The following is a 16,275-nucleotide window of genomic DNA, read 5'->3' on the forward strand; positions in this document are numbered from 1 at the left end:
TCGATCATACTGAAACGGGAGTTTCAAGTGGTAGTGGGAGAGAATTCTTGGGCGCAGGATTGAAATTTTGAGTGTAGACCTACATAAACAATCCATACATTTTTATTGGAGAGGATAGGAGTATCAATTTTGTTCACTCTTACTGAACTCCATGATTAATAAGCCAGTCTTTTAAGTGAGCCCTTCTTTGCATTTTCAGTCTCAGAGTACATGCAAGTTCTTCTTGTTTCCTTATTTCACTCAACATTTATCAAGGTGATTCCTAGACTTGCTCATGATGTCTTCTGGTTTTTATGTACTTTTTGGTGATTTTCGGGAAGATCTTCCAAATACCATATGTTTTCTCTTGACCCTAATTAGCTGAGCCCAAGCTTGTACCCGAGTGTCTCGACTCTGCTCCCCGGCTGGACATGGAGGAGAACTCGTGTGAGACGCAGTTAGAGAAGACAGAGGGGGTGACCCAGCCCTCCTCAGCTGTCCCTCCCTATCAGACCTTGAAACCCCCAGTTAATGATTCTGAAGACAGCTCCAAGTCCTTCCCTTCAGAGTGTCCCAAGACTCCGTCTGGCTCACCTGGAACAGAGCACTCGGGCAAATGGACCCACTTGACAGAGTTTGAGTTGAGTGGACTCAAGGCCCTGGTGGAGAAGCTGGAATCCCTTCCGGAGACGAAGAGATGTGTTCCAGAGGGCATCGAGGATCCACAAGCACTGCTAGATGACGTGAAGGTCTGTACACATTTTCCACGTGTCATTTGTTTTGTCACTCACATAATGCCTTGAATTGACATCATTATTGCTGCTTCCTGATTGCCATAAACTGCAGTTTTTCCTTTTATAAGGAATAATAAATGGAAGTCAACACCTACTGGGTGGTGTGGCCTAGTTGTAGACCTAGACTTGTAGGTTTCAGGTTGAAGGTTCACACCCTACAAGGAACAATGCATGATTTGTCACCATTTTGTGTCACTGGGTAAGACATTTAACACCAGTTTGCTCCATGTGGGCTTGTAACATAAGGTGGTCTCAACTTATGGTGACATTAGCTATGTTTCCATCCAAAGTTGTGAATTTAACAAAATTGGAATATTGCATAAAACATTTGGGAATAAAGGACCGTTTCCATCTATTGAGCTGAAGGCAACAAAATAATCACTTCCTGATAAACTGGTGCTAAATATCACTAAGAAAAATGAAAGTTGCTGCAGTAGGAGAAGCCACTGTATCTAATAAGTTTCGTATATAATAAATGACTTGCGCCTGAGAGCACGCAGACGAAATGCAATAAACATGGTCATGTTATCTTACTTTCGGAGGCGGATGTCTGCTGTTTGGGAACGCAGTCATGTAAGACAGTTCTGGGAGGAAATTATACCGAACCACTTTGATGACAGACTTTGCTCAGGCACTTCAGAATGACCAAAACAGCATTTCAGATCCTGTGCAACGAGATTGGTCAGCTGGTTAGTCCAGTTATGCCGTCTTTTTTGATGCACGTCGAGGAATTTATTTAGTAAATGTGTTTCTACTGTAGTTTCTGCGCATGTTTTCTTATCGGATAAAAAAAATTTATCTGACTTAATTGAGCGCATATGTTTTTTTTTAATGCACTTTTTAGAATTTATCTTGCTGTTTCCTTCCAGTGTGTGTGTTTTTTTTATTTTATTTTATTTTTTTTCCGATATCCCAAAATGCACACATAAGTAGGTGGATGGAAACAGCTCATGTGCATGGCTACACCAAGTCCAAATTTTCAGCACAAAAAAACATGCACAAGGTAAAAAAAGAAAAAAAAGACCGATCTCTTTATGCCAAACCTGAAAGATAATTTTAAGGCCAATAATTATTTTTAAATATTTCAAATGTTTTAAAATATTAAACTATATTTACTCTATATTTTATCAAATGTATTATACATGAATGTTTGGTGTCTGAATTTTTTATTTTATGTTATTTTTCATTCTTTCCTTTCTGCTTTTTGAACAGGTTGTCTTGAAAGAACATGCCGATGACAATCCAAAGTTGGCCATCTCTGGTTCTCCTATTGTATGCTGGCCAAAGAAGTCAGGCAAGGTATGAATGTTTATGCAGAGCAATTAGAAACATGAATATGTGGCCAAGCAACATTCTTTAACCAATTCTTTAAGGTTATTAATATGATTTGCATATGTCATTGGTTGCATATTTTCTTAACAGCAAAACATGTTATTTAAGTCCATTAATAAATCTCTATTCCTTCCTATTTTTTTTTTGTTTGTTTGTTTTAAGCTTGATCTGTGCTTTACAGTAGATGTTTAAATTAAAGTTAGTTTTGATGTCACCTCGTGTTGTGAGGTAATGTTTCTGTGGAAAAACGACGCAATGTGTATTTGTGTTTGAAAAGGTGAAGCGAAAATTTGCATTAGTATTTCACTGGAATGATGACTCAGTTACAGACACAAGGGAAGTGTTGCCAGTCCCCCAAAGTTAGACCTGACCAATCACACGCAAATCTGTGTTTATAGACTTGTCTTAGTTTATTTCCCGATTGACTGTGACACACGCGATTGGATGTTGTCTTTTGTACTACCCCCACTTCACAACACTAAAACTGTCTTGTCTACTCAAAGCCCAGCTGCTGAATTTTCGCCTCCATTGTGTCTGTCTTTTGTGATTAAATACCATCTGTCCTTATACTGCCCCAACTGGCCTCTCTTCTTTACCTCATGACCCTGTTTGAACATGTAACACTTCTGTTCTGCATGCCCTCTTCCTATTGGTTGTGTCCAAGCTGCGTTGGCACATATTAAAGAGCCTGTTTTGCATACTGCACACCTATTGGCTCTACTGTTCTCCTCCCTTCCCACTTCTTGGAACTCCCCCCTGTTGCATATTCATGAGCATGTCTTGCTCTAGCCTGTGTGCTCTGATGGCTAAGGAACAGAAGGGAGGGCTGTGCCGTCTCACAGCCAGTAGCAAGCCGGAGCTACAGCCATGTCAGTTAGCAAAGCGCTGAGAGGACTCTAAGAGCCATGGCCATGTCGCTGATAGCTGACGACGAGGAGGATTATGAGAACTCGGATGCTGAGCAGGTAGCAATGTTAAGCTGGACCTATGGGTCCTTAAGACTTAAAGACAGGAGATGCAATTGGCTGCATTCAGCTGTAATATTGTATTTGTGTGTATTTGCATGTGTAACGGAAGTACACGTGATAAAGGAGCTGTCAGAGCTGTCAGATAACTACATATATGACTCTACTCAGCCTTGGGCTCATTTTGGTCTAGTCTGATATTGTTTGATGTTTATTTCCGAAAGAAAGGTCACTTTTTTTTCCCTTTTTTTTTTTTTTGTGCCATTTTTCTTGAATGAATATTGCAGCAGGTTGTTGAAACCTGAACTTAAAGTAACATTACATGACGCTGTAAGGTATTGTTAGGTACTTTCAGAAGTTGCAGATGAAAGTGAAATTGGTGACACTTCATTTGTGGAAGTTGTGATATTACATGCTATGCCAGCAGCTACACGTAGTTTCAGTATGTGTATCAGATACAGTTGATGTTTTAATGCACACTGCGGTGTTTCAAAGGCGTGAATATTCTTTGAATACTTTGCATATGTCTGTTTGCACGACAGCCCACGTGAGACTCTCCCATCGTTGTTTTATCCTTGGGGTAGGGTGAATCTTTGAATGTCTTCCAGTGAATCCTTTTGTATTGCTCTTCTAGTGAAATGTAAAAAAAAAGTACAGTACTGAAGATAGGATGCAGCTGCTAGATCTTTATCATTTAATCATCCATCATTAGGATGAAATGCAACTCTTTCTGTTTGTAAAAACGTACAAAAGTATGTTTGTCCAGTTGAGTACACTTTACTCTCACCGCTCGTTTCAGATATTTGTAGAGATCATTGTGTTTTTCAACTTCCTCAATTTCAAGGATATTTTTAACTGTTTTGGCCACAGCCCAACAAGGGCCTCTTTGAGCCGGTCCTACGAGATGAGCGCATGGGGGAGGGGCAAAACAAAGAACCAATGTGAGCAAAAACAGTTCAGACATGTTCCTATTGTGAACATATTTAGTCCTGGAACTGTAGTTATGAAAGTGTTGCTGTATTCTGGATCAAATGTAACTTTATTACATTTATTTACACACTATATATAATATAATATATTTTTTTTTTCTTCCCCAAAACACTTCCTTACTAAGTGACATTCTCAGGGGCGCAGTAGTGATCAAGCTAGTTTGTGTTTGGATCAGTTAACCTCCAGTCTTTTGGTCACCTCTGCTTAGGACTGGCCCTGCAACCTTTGTATATGTTTTTGTTTTTGTATTTGTTGTAGTGAAAAGGCTTTATTTTGCTGATATCTGCCTCATCCAGTTTTGTGAGTTTAGTGTTAAATATCAAGTGTAACTTCACACCCTACCAATTAAAGTTTTCCTCGTCATTTTATCTGAAACTGGGTGTGATTGTTTTTTTTATCCCTTTTCCTTCTGTTGTTTTTGCAGAATAATTTCAATTAATATTAATTTGAATAAAATTCTTAAGTTGGATAATTATATAAAGATCATTTAGTTTAATAACAGCATCACATTCAAAGTGCTCGAGTCAGATTTTTTGTGTATATTTACTATGGATATCTTTTGCACACGCACCTATACCAGACGGCAAGCAAAATCCATGACTGCCCTTAATATCCATAGTAATCCTGTCTTACTCTGCAGTGGTTTTTATAACACGATGGATGCGGCCTTTAATTTTTGACCTTGTCTGCACGCTGCTCTAATGACGGCAAGCAAATCTGTTTAAGGTATTAATCTATCATGGCATACATGCACACTCAGCTGTGATGGTTTGCAGCTGAGGTTGGCTTGGAAACTTCTTATTATTTTAGTGGTTTCACAACTGAGAAGTGAAACATTTACTCACTTTGATAAGTTTATATTTCAACAATAAAATCAGTCATATGACTGTAGATAAGCCTAAAATTTGAATTTTATTCTGAGCATTTTGATCTGATATCAAAATGATAAATGTGCATTAATGTGGGGAAAATATGGATATAGTGATGAGAGATTTAGAGACAGCTAAACCCACAAGGAGTTAGTGATTTATTTTGCTGTCATACTCCAGTGTCGCCCCCACACAAAAAAGAAAAAATTCAGCATAGATTTTTGCCAACATCCAATAGTTTCAAAAGAAGAAGATTTTGAGTGGTGGTCCTGTAGGACCTTCACTGAAATCTCAGGCTCTTGTCTTTAATCTGTTTAAAAGCAGGTCTTACAATTGCAAAACCACGACATCCATTACATTAACAAAAGATATTAGATTTGGCCTGGAATGTTTTTCCCACTGGCAGCCACATAACTATCTCCCTCTCCCCAGGCTTTGTTGACCACATGCTTGAATTTGTGCTTCTGTTTTCTCCTCCAAACACAGTTTCATAACACATCATATCTGAGATGTTGTGAAACAGCAGTTTCTGCTTTCTCATTTCAGCAAGAACTCAACAGTATGTTGTTCTTTTTTCTCTCCACTAAACAGCATTTCATCCATGTAGGAAAGACTCATACAAGGCAAAAAAAAAAAAAAAAAAAAAATAAATTCTTCTACAAGCATCAAATCTAAAGCTTAATGCAAACAAGACTTTTGACTCCATCTGAAGAGCTAATCTCAAATCTCAAAGGCCAAGAAATCCACTTACGCTGTTTATAAGAAAAGTACCTATTGAGGAGGTCGGGTTGCACATTCCCCTTCTGGCTAATGCGATTGTTCGTGTTTTCCTCTCCATTACTGAAGGTTCATAAAAAGGGTGGAGGCCAAATCTATTCCCATCAATCACCCCAGATGCCATAGTGCTGTAGGAAAGTCGTACCGTGGGTGCTGGGACGGGCATGACTTGAAGTAATGGGGACATGGCAACCCAGGGGATGTGGAGTATTTCTGTTTGAAGAATAATTCCCTTTGACTTGCTTGGGAGTATATAAGTGTGTATGTATTAAAGGTTTAGTTCACCCAAAAATGAAAATTCTGTCATTTATTATGCCGTTCCAAACCCGTAAGACCTTCGTTATTCTTCGGAACGCAAATTAAGATATTTTTGTTAATCCGATGGCTACATGAGGCCTGCATAGCCAGCAATGACATTTCCTCTCTCAAGATCCATAAAGGTACTAAAACCATATTTAGTACCTTTTATGGTGTGGAACAACATGAGGGTAATAAATGACATTATTTTCATTTTTGGGTGAACTAACCCTTTAAGCTTACTTATGATTTAAAGTCTAAATGCACTTATTTTATTCTTGGCCATCAGGCCAAAATGGCAACAAAGACCAATAAATGCTCTATCAAAAAGAAAACTGAATCAATAATGTAAAGTGCTTTCACATCAAGTAGATCTAATGGCAAATACACACACACTTATTTTCATTCTGACATGTCTGCTTCTGCTGTCATCCTTCCTCTGTTGCACAACACAGCTAAATCATTAGTGTTGGAATATTTGTGTTTCTAGTAAGGAAATGCTGTTAGGAATGGTTCATCCATAGAACTGCATTACAGGCCTGCCAATTTTCCATTTCAAAAGAAGAAAAACAAAAATTTGTGAATATGTGAATGGCGGGCAATGGAGGAAAGCCTTGTTTTGTCCTCCAGGTGGGTGTTCCTATAAGTTTGTGACATCATGTGAAAACGATAAATATTCATTGACTGGTTTAATGCATGTTCCTGCAGCTGTTTCCTGACTTATTTTTCTTTCATTGACGCAGAGTGAATAAGAGAAGGGAATGTTCTCCAACTTTATTTGACTGACACTGGGCAGATTTTATCGGTATTCACAGAGTAGTAAAAATAGTTTCTCATGTTCAATGCTGCTGTTCTATTTTTTTCTTTAAAGTGCCCCGAGGGCATATAAATAATTTGCATAACTGCACATACAACTAAAACTGAACCATATGAACCCACTCTCAGAGTGTGGTGTTTGAAAGTTGATAGGTTTGTGTTCCCTTGACTACATTGCATTGCCTTACTGCTAAAGTCAGCAAGCGGATTGTGCATAAACAGATTGTGTCTACCATGTCCTTCAGCTATTTAATGCAATTTATCATGTTTCTCTTTTTCCTTGTATTAGTAATTCTGGTGTTCTATATGTTTCAGCCACGGCCGCTTAATCGGCCGAAACCCAAGATGGGCTCGTCTCCATCCGCTGCTCCATGCTCGACAGCAGGTGGAGCGAAGCTCTCATCCAGTCGTGGTTCATCTAGTGCCAGGCGCAGACGAACACGCTGCAGGAAGTGTGAGGCATGTACACGCAAAGAGTGTGGGGAGTGCCACTTCTGCAAGGACATGAAGAAGTTTGGTGGACCAGGCCGGATGAAGCAGTCTTGCATCATGAGACAGTGCATAGCGGTCAGTCTGGGTACTCAACGTTAGATTTGATCCTTGATTTGCTGAATGACGTCTGGAAAAGCTAATTGCTGCTCTTTGTGTGTTTTACAGCCTGTTCTACCTCACACTGCTGTGTGTCTGGTGTGTGGAGAGGCTGGGAAAGAAGACACAGTAGAGAACGAGGAGGACAAGTTCAACTTGATGCTCATGGAGTGCTCTATCTGCAACGAGATCCTCCATCCAGAATGTTTGAAGGTAGCCTTCCTAATCTGGCCACCAAACAAACTGTGATTGTTTATGCCATTATGGCTCAGCTATCTTTCAAATTTTTTCTTATCATTTTAGACATGCAATGTGGTCTGTCTCTTGTTCTGTTGAGTAGAATCATATTCTGTTCTGTTGTTCAGGAGAAGGATTCTAGCGGCGTTGTGAATGATGAGTTGCCAAATTGCTGGGAGTGTCCGAAATGCAATCACGCTGGAAAGACAGGGAAAGTAAGCATCATTGTCCTACCTAACAACATACTTAAACAAAAAACAAAATAATGATTCAACAATTTCATATAATGTAAATGATGATGGCAAAGTTAACTATTAAGAGATAACAATTTCCTTTCTGATAAAACGTATTTGATATAAATTCGTCTTGTCTTCTTTCCTGCCTTTTGGCCACAAAGCAAAAAAGAGGCCCAGGGTTTAAGTACGCCTCCAATCTCCCTGGCTCTCTGCTCAAAGAGCAGAGGATGATCAGGGACATTAAGGAAGAGCCGGACTCAAACATGTCTACAGAGTCTTACACCTCTACTGTGTCACCTGTCATGAAGAAGAAGACCGAACGAGAGGACAATCCTACCTGCAAGTCAGAAGACGCATTTAAGAAACGTTCCCCCAAAATGGAGGACAACCCACTCCGCAGGAAGAGAAAACTCTTTGAAAAGGATTCAGACTCAGATTGCAATGTCAGGAAAAAGGTAGCAAGAAAAATTAATAAGTAAAAGCAAATAAGAGATAAAATAATATTTTTTGCAAAGCATTTATTTTGACCCTCTTTTAAATCCACAGAAGAAGCGCTCAAAGCCTGATGCTCTCTCGACATCTAATATGCTTGGACAGATCAAGACAGAAAGAGAGGATGATGAGGAGTATGATGAGGATAACAGACAAGAACTAGAGAGGAAACCCTTCAGTTTTATGCCCTCAGAAGAGGAAGATGGAGATGATGAAAGGGAGGAAGAAGAAGAGGAGACGATGAAAGGGAAGAGTAGCCGAGAGGAGAATGGGAAGATTTTACACAAGAACTCTGCTACGGAAGGTGACCAATCACAGGGCCGTTGTACCCAGGCGGGGCCTAGCAGTGATTCGGGAGTTGATGCACATTTGAGAATCCAGCGAAAAACCAAACGCAAACCTCGCCTGCCCAACAAAGAACTGAGCAAAGAACTGAGCAAACAACTCAACCAGGAGATCCAAAAGACAGAGGATCGTCTGGCTCATCAAAACGGCAGGACAGTGAAGACAGAACCAGATAGTGATGGAGAGGGAAGAAAACCACTGAATAATGGCAGCAGCCACCTGAGAGACTGGCTGGGGCCTAAGCGGGAACTAAACGGATCCTTGCGAGAACAGTCCCCGGCGAGTTGGATCAGGACTACACCTACCCCTGTCTTCCGGCCAACACCTTGCCGCTCTCCACCGAAATGTGTTCAGATGGAGCGGCATGTCATTCGCCCCCCTCCGATCAGCCCTCCGCCAGACCGACTGCCTCTAGATGATGGCAAGAATCATATCATGCGCAGAGAGGTGTGGATGGCAGTGTTCAGCCACCTTGCACACCAAGACCTGTGTGTCTGCATGCGGGTCTGCAAGACCTGGAACAGATGGTACGTCTTCCAGAACACAGGAAAGAAAGCTTCATCGTTTTGTTTTTAAGTTGCATTTGCACTAGAGATTTAATACCGCAACACATATTTAGAGGTCTATCTTTTCCCGCAATACTAAGTGAGCATGGATGTATACAAGTGTTTTTATTGATCTACTTTGCACCCTACCTTGCTCTCTTCCTTAGCCACACATCTAACCCTGACCAATGAAAATGAAAACACTGAATTAGATTTGGGTCTCAAAAATGAAGTGAATCTTTTTAATTTCAGTAGTGACTTTAAGTAGCTTAGATCCTTTGAGGTTTGGGTCCTCCATGTTATGTATTCCAAGCAATTGCCAAACTCAACTTGGTTAAATGCATAGTAAGGTTAAGTCTTTTGTTCTCAGGTGTTGTGATAAAAGACTGTGGACCAAGATCGATCTGAACCGGTGCAAGTCAATCACTCCCCTCATGCTGAGCGGCATTATCCGAAGACAGCCAGTCTCCCTGGACCTGAGCTGGACCAATATCTCCAAGAAGCAGCTCAGTTGGTTAATCAACAGATTACCTGGTACAACCACACTTTTATTTTCCACCTAATTTGTTTAAAATGGAAACAGTTTTGTTTCAATGCTCCTCAGGTTAACTGTACACCTGGATTGTGTGTCTCCAGATGGTGTACCATTTCTATGTGCTTTACACCTCAGTCTTGTTCCTCGGAGATCTACCTTCCTGCAAAGCTAATTAAAGCTTTGTTTCCACCGCAGGAATTTTCCCCAGGAACTAGGGACTTTGGGGTGGTACTCGCTGTGTTTCGACTGCAGGGACCAGGGCCTAAATTAAGTTCTGGGTAAAATTTCCCCCTCAGAAAGTCCCTGCTCGCGAGGTAGTACTTTTTCAAAGTTCAGGAACTTTCGGGGTTGGGACTTGGGAGCTGAACATGCTGATTGGTTGACAATTTTTAAAAGTCTGTTGCGGTGCGTGCAGTAAGAGTTTTTTGCTATTCGAATCAACGTTTAAAAAAAAATATGACAGATGGACTGACGATGAAGTTCAGGCTTTATTAAGCTTATATGCTAAGGATAAAATCCAGCGGGAACTGGAAAGTCGCACGCAGTCCTACGTCACTGGACTAATTTTCTAAACGCAGCTCAAGATAGTTGATGAACTCTGCATGAAAGTAGATCTCCAGAAACAGGATTGGGCACCCCTGATGTATGCAAACTCCGCTCTCATGTCCAATAAGTACATGTCTACTTTGTGCTGGTTTCCTGGCAGGTCTAAGGGTTTTGTTGCTGGCAGGCTGCTCGTGGGCAGCTGTATCTGCTTTATGCACATCCAGTTGTCCTTTGCTAAGAACTCTAGATGTGCAGTGGGTAGAGGGACTCAAGGACAACCAGATAAGAGACTTACTCTCACCGCCAACAGACAACAGACCAGGTACTGAATGATAGCATTAACTGCTGTTTATGTACTCTTGTCCCTTTAGATGTTCTTTTTCTTCTTTCTTTACCAATTCAAAGCTTTTTTTGTGTCTCTCAGGTCAGTTGGACAGTAGAAGTAAACTGAGGAATGTGGAGGATCTCTGCCTAGCTGGTCTGGACATCACAGATACGTCCCTGAAGCTGATCATAAAACACATGCCTTCACTGTCTCAGCTGGACCTTAGTTACTGTAACCACATCACCGACCAGAGCGTCAACATCCTTACGGCAGCCGGCACCACGACCAGAGACTCTCTCACTCATATCAACCTGTCAGGTATGCAGGAAATACTAAAACCCTCACATAACAGGTTAGACACACTAACAGACAGTTGAGTGGGCTGGAAAACAACCATGCAATACTGTGTGTGTGTGTGTATATATATATATATATATATATATATATATATATATATATATATATATATATATATAATACACAATCTCATCTTGATCTGGGAAGATTGCTGTCTTGACTTTTGATGGATTGCTTCTTCACTTTGCTTCTAAGGTCAAGCGTTAACATAATTGGGCTCTAAATTCCTATTTCTTTTCTCCACAGTTTGTAACAGAGTTACAGACCTGTCATTGACCTATTTCAAGCGCTGCGGAAACATTTGTCACATTGACCTGCGGTACTGCAAGCAGGTGACCAAAGAGGGTTGTGAGCAGTTCATCGCAGAGATGTCTGTCAGCGTGCAGTTTGGACTTGTTGAGGAAAAACTACTGAGCAAACTGAGCTAGTCAACAAAGACACTGACAATAACTTGAACTACGACCCAGGGAACTAACAATTTCGCCCTCCATTTTCTACACTTTTTCAACACAGGATGTGTGGAGGCTAACACACTCAACAGAAAACCAGCAGAGAAAAATGGCTAATTGCTAAACAACACACTCCAAGCAAATGCCTGAACTCGTAGCCAGAGCTCACAAGTGAAGAAATGTATTCATCTCTAGTGGCCAATTCAGCCTTTCAATCTGTTTTTTTTTTTTTTTTTTTTGTGCTGCTAAAGCAAACATTTATTGATTTTTAAGTTTACATGGCACATCTGGCAGAGCGTGCCAACGTTAAAATGCTGTTGAAAGGCATGTTTACCCATATATTTTGCATAAATGTTATATAAAAAAAGGTTTTTATAGTCAGTGCAGTGTTGCAGTGACAAAACTGACTGTTATTTTCTTTCTCAGAAAAGAAAAATTCAAGATGCATGTGCTTTTTTCGTTACCATGCAAACGTTAAGCGTCATGCAGTATTAATTTTTTGTATCAGAAGGGATTTCACACTTTGTGCAGTATTAAATGCACTCATATATATTTAGACTTTATTGACAGTATTCAGTCAGTACAAAGTTCCTTTTTTTTTCTACGCAGTAGGAAGTTAAGCAGATTCCTATCTATACTAGCTATAGTAACTGTGCAGATGTTTCTGTAATGTTAATTTAAGATGTGATGTTCTTTAATGTTATAAATTGTTCTATAGGTACATTCTCTTTTCCATACGACTATATTACTTACCTTGGCTTCTTTAATATGTATATATCTGGGGGGAAACGTATTTGCACTGTTTGACCTGAATAAATAGTTATTTTTTCCAGTATTTATGTTTTGCTTAACGGAATTCTTGACTGTATGAACAACTTGATATTTTGTGTGTGTGAACAAAATGGTCATAAAATTACTTCAATCATACAAGATTCATATATTAAGATCGATTCCCGCCTATTTTTTGCCGCTCGTGTTGAGGCTTGAAATTGAATATAGGACAGCTTACCTCATACAGACAGGCTTACCTTGATGAATTCGTTCTCCAGAATAATCAGCAACACTCTATCGCGGTATTGTCATTAATATATTTAAAATTCTATCTGCTGACGACGTCTGACTGAGTGTAACGTGTTCTATTCTCATGACTGTGTCTGCGTTGCACTTAACAGCCATTAGAGGGCGCAGTTCAGCATTTTTCCGTTTGCGCCTCAGAAAAAAAAGAGTAAACTGAATGAGAAAAATCTTTATTTTGTTAGTTCAAGGTACCATATTTTATTAAATTTAATAAATCATCTTTGAATTACCAAAATAAAAAGTTCAACATTCCAAAATACAAAGACCAAATCCCAAAACGTCTTCCAGCGCTCAGTTTTAAGTCATTTAGAGTGTAGTCTTGTCCATTGTCTGCTCAGCTAAAGTAGTTACCTACTACCAAGTGACATCTTTTAGAGATAGCAGCATTAGAAACATACACATAAGCACAGTGTCAGTGTTGGGCAGACGGGTGTGGAGATGTTTTAGAAGCAAAAAACAGTCTGATTATAGAAATACATGAATGTGACACCAGAATGCAAAATTCTACTGTAGCATTATTTTTTGACTGATTCAAAAGATAAACAACAAAATCAGTGTTGTTTACATTCAAGGAAAAACTGGAACGCTGAAGGGGGATGAAACATTTAAAAGAAAATCTGGAGAAAAGAGGAAAATATATCCATATACTTCATGTACGTACATCTTTTTCACATGTATATAAAATCATGTATGTTTAATTGATTAAATTTTCCTTTATATTTGTCTAGGCAATACCACAGACATTATAACTTGCATTTGACTACAGAATTCACAGCAACAAAGGGCATCTGGAGGAATCAATTAATCTTAAACTGATCTAGAAAATTAATTCACAAAAAGGTAAAGAAAGAGTTCATTCAACTTAAAGTAAATTGCTATTGAGCAAATGCAATAGAGAACTGTGACGCGTAAATCCATGTAGCACCGCTTGTGGAAATCTTTGATGCCATGTAAATGTACAACACACCACACCAAAAAACGGATGTCTTTCATGGTATTGCTGGAGATTAATATTTTGTGATTAAAAAATAAAGGTGAACCTTACTTATGGTGGCCGGACTAACTTCCATTACCCTGATACCCACCCTATTATGAGTTAAAAATCAGCACATCTTTAAAGGATTAGTCCACTTTCAAATAAAATTTTCCTGATAATTTACTCACCCCCATGTCATCCAAGATGTTCATGCCTTTCTTTCTTCAGTCCAAAAGAAATTAAGGTTTTTGATAAACGTTCCAGGATTTTTCTCCTTATAGTGGACTTCAATGGACTCCAAAAGGCTGAAGGTCAAAATTACAGTTTCAGTGCAGCTTCAAAGAGCTTTAAACATACCAGATGAGGAATAAGGGTCTTATCTAGAGAAACCATCTCATTTTCTAAAAAAAAAATTAATTTATATAAAGCATATACATAAATGATCGCCTTCCAAGTGTTTCCGCCAAAACCGCACTTTCGTATTCTTCAAAAAGCTTACGCTGCATGTCCTACGCGTTCTCTATACTACTTACGGAAAAAATGGAACTGGCACTACGTTCGTTCCGTACGTAGAATAGGGAAGGCATAGGACGTACAGCGTAAGCTTTTTGAAGAATACGACAGTGCGGTTTTGGCGGAAGCACTTGGAAGGTGATCATTTGTTTATATAAAGCATATACATTTACTTTTTTTTTTTTTTTAATGACCGATCGTTTCGCTAGATAAGACCCTTATTCCTCGTCTGGGATCATTTAAAGCCCTTTGAAGCTGCACTGAAACTGTAATTTTGACCTTCAACCGTTTGGAGTCCATTGAAGTCCACTATAAGGAGAATAATCCTGGAATGTTTTCATCAAAAACCTTCATTTCTTTTCGACAAGATATAAAAAGACGTGAACATCTTGGATGACATGGGAGTGAGTAAATTATCAGGAAAATTTTATTTGAAAGTGAACTAATCCTTTAAGTATCTTGTTTATGCAGAACAATGGAGACAAACTTGATGTTTGACAGATAATGCAAAATTTGATCAAGATAAAAAAAGTAATTGAGGTTCCAGTAATAAGCTACATAACGGCAGATGCTGGATTCCAGTGACTCTGAAAAATACGATACCGTTTCTCATCATCTTGCTATAAATAACAGCTAGCTGGTTATTTGATCCTCTGTCACGGATGCTGAATTGTGGTATGCCAATACATGAAAATAACACGCTTATTAATAATATAGCACGAAAAAACAAACCAGAAGCCGTTCTGCACATTTCTACTTTGGCACCTACGTTTCCCCTTCACGGCATTGGTCTTCACTGTTGCTACGACAACATGCATCTTAATGGCAATCGGTTTCTCTACACTCGCACACGTAAAGATTTCTAATATTGCACATACAATAACACATTTCCAAAATGTTTACAGGAATGTAAACCATTTAAACTTTCATATTTTTATACTTTATTCCTCTAAAATCCATCTTCCCTGGGTTAGTATCCACAGAAACTCATAAAAGTGTCAATGAATGACCAAATAAAAATGTGCAGCAGGAAATTCTCGTTCTGTAAGTAAGGTGTGCGCAGTACCGGTTTCCACGACTTTAACCCAGTGTGAAACTAAAGGGGCAGTCTCTTGATCCAGTCACGGCCCCGGCCTGCTCAGTCCAGCAGGAACCATCTCGTGTGCTGGTCTTTCAGTAGAGGTGATGCTCGTGGTTAAGACTTGAAGACGTGCACCGCCCGCACCACATACTGCCTGCAGATGGGGCACTCGTTCATCCTCTTGCCGCACTTGGTGCAGGTGACCATGTGACCGCACTCCAGCAGAACGCAGTCTATCACGGCATCCATGCAGATACGGCACAGGTTCTCATCAACGCCGCCCAGCTGAGCTACTTGCACACCATCTGCAAGAAAATATATGGATAGTTTGAGATCTTGTTTAAAAGTCTATCGATCTTGTGCGCCTGTTCTGCTCGTGTGTAATGAGGTTTGCCTTTTTTACTTTGGGAAAGATTTTTTTTTGTACATACTGTAGCTGCATAGACAATGACATTTTTGAAGACATTTTGGTAACACTTTACAATACAATCATTAGTAAACATGAACTAATAATGAACTGCACTTCTACAGCATTCATTAATCTTGGTTAATGTTAATTTCAACGTTTACTAATACATTATTAAAATCTTGTTAACATTAGTTAATGCACTGTGAACTAACACGAACAAACAATGAACAACTGGATTTTTATTAACTAACATTAAGGAAGATTAGTAAATACAGTAACAAATGTATTGCTCATTGTTAGTTAATACATTAACTAATGTTAACAAATGAACCTTCTTGTAAAGTGTTACTGAAATTTTGAGCAGTAAAAATGTGGTCAATTTTCATTTGAATTAAAATGTTTAAGAAATGGTACATGTTCAATACATCTTAAAACTCCACTGAAGACATTTTTGATGATGCACAAACAGAGAGAAAGTGTTTACAATAAAAACAATTATGATGGAAATTATATCGGCCATGCATGTTGAATTGTTAATATTTTGTTTAAGGACAAAAAAAACTTTAAAAATGTTCATTATTTGAGCATGCAAATTTTTTTTTAGAGAAAATTAAAACTATTTTATAAAATATAGCTGCAAGCAAGAAGCAAAAGCAAGAAGAGCAAAAACATTAGAAAGAATGACAAATCATTAACATGCTAACCAATTAGCATGCTAAGCTAACTAACATAAGACAACAAACAC

At 39.0% G+C, this 16,275-nt stretch overlaps 2 protein-coding genes across 5 annotated transcripts in view; one reads left to right on the plus strand and one right to left on the minus strand.

Moving 5' to 3' along the window:
- The window catches only part of kdm2bb (lysine (K)-specific demethylase 2Bb), a 30,345-nt gene extending 18,009 nt beyond the window's left edge, over positions 1-12,336 (plus strand). Inside the window, exons 11-21 of one of the 3 annotated variants that reach the window (XM_067397557.1) lie at positions 361-728; positions 1,986-2,072; positions 7,135-7,386; positions 7,477-7,620; positions 7,773-7,859; positions 8,033-8,335; positions 8,427-9,244; positions 9,633-9,796; positions 10,504-10,665; positions 10,768-10,986; positions 11,272-12,336. In XM_067397557.1, coding sequence (XP_067253658.1) covers positions 361-728; positions 1,986-2,072; positions 7,135-7,386; positions 7,477-7,620; positions 7,773-7,859; positions 8,033-8,335; positions 8,427-9,244; positions 9,633-9,796; positions 10,504-10,665; positions 10,768-10,986; positions 11,272-11,453 — 2,786 coding nt within the window. In that variant the 3' untranslated portion in view covers positions 11,454-12,336. The remainder of the gene's footprint in view (positions 1-360; positions 729-1,985; positions 2,073-7,134; positions 7,387-7,476; positions 7,621-7,772; positions 7,860-8,032; positions 8,336-8,426; positions 9,245-9,632; positions 9,797-10,503; positions 10,666-10,767; positions 10,987-11,271) is intronic. The other 2 variants (XM_067397558.1, XM_067397559.1) reach the window with 2 other exon arrangements.
- Positions 12,337-14,492: 2,156 nt separating this feature from the next.
- Positions 14,493-16,275, minus strand: part of rnf34b (ring finger protein 34b) — a 29,209-nt gene continuing 27,426 nt past the window's right edge. For both annotated transcript variants that reach the window (XM_067399085.1, XM_067399084.1), the window contains one exon: positions 14,493-15,426. In XM_067399085.1, the coding sequence (XP_067255186.1) occupies positions 15,236-15,426 (191 nt within the window). In that variant the 3' untranslated portion in view covers positions 14,493-15,235. The remainder of the gene's footprint in view (positions 15,427-16,275) is intronic.

Source organism: Chanodichthys erythropterus, chromosome 10 (genome assembly GCF_024489055.1).
Source record: "Chanodichthys erythropterus isolate Z2021 chromosome 10, ASM2448905v1, whole genome shotgun sequence".
NCBI lineage: Eukaryota > Metazoa > Chordata > Actinopteri > Cypriniformes > Xenocyprididae > Chanodichthys > Chanodichthys erythropterus.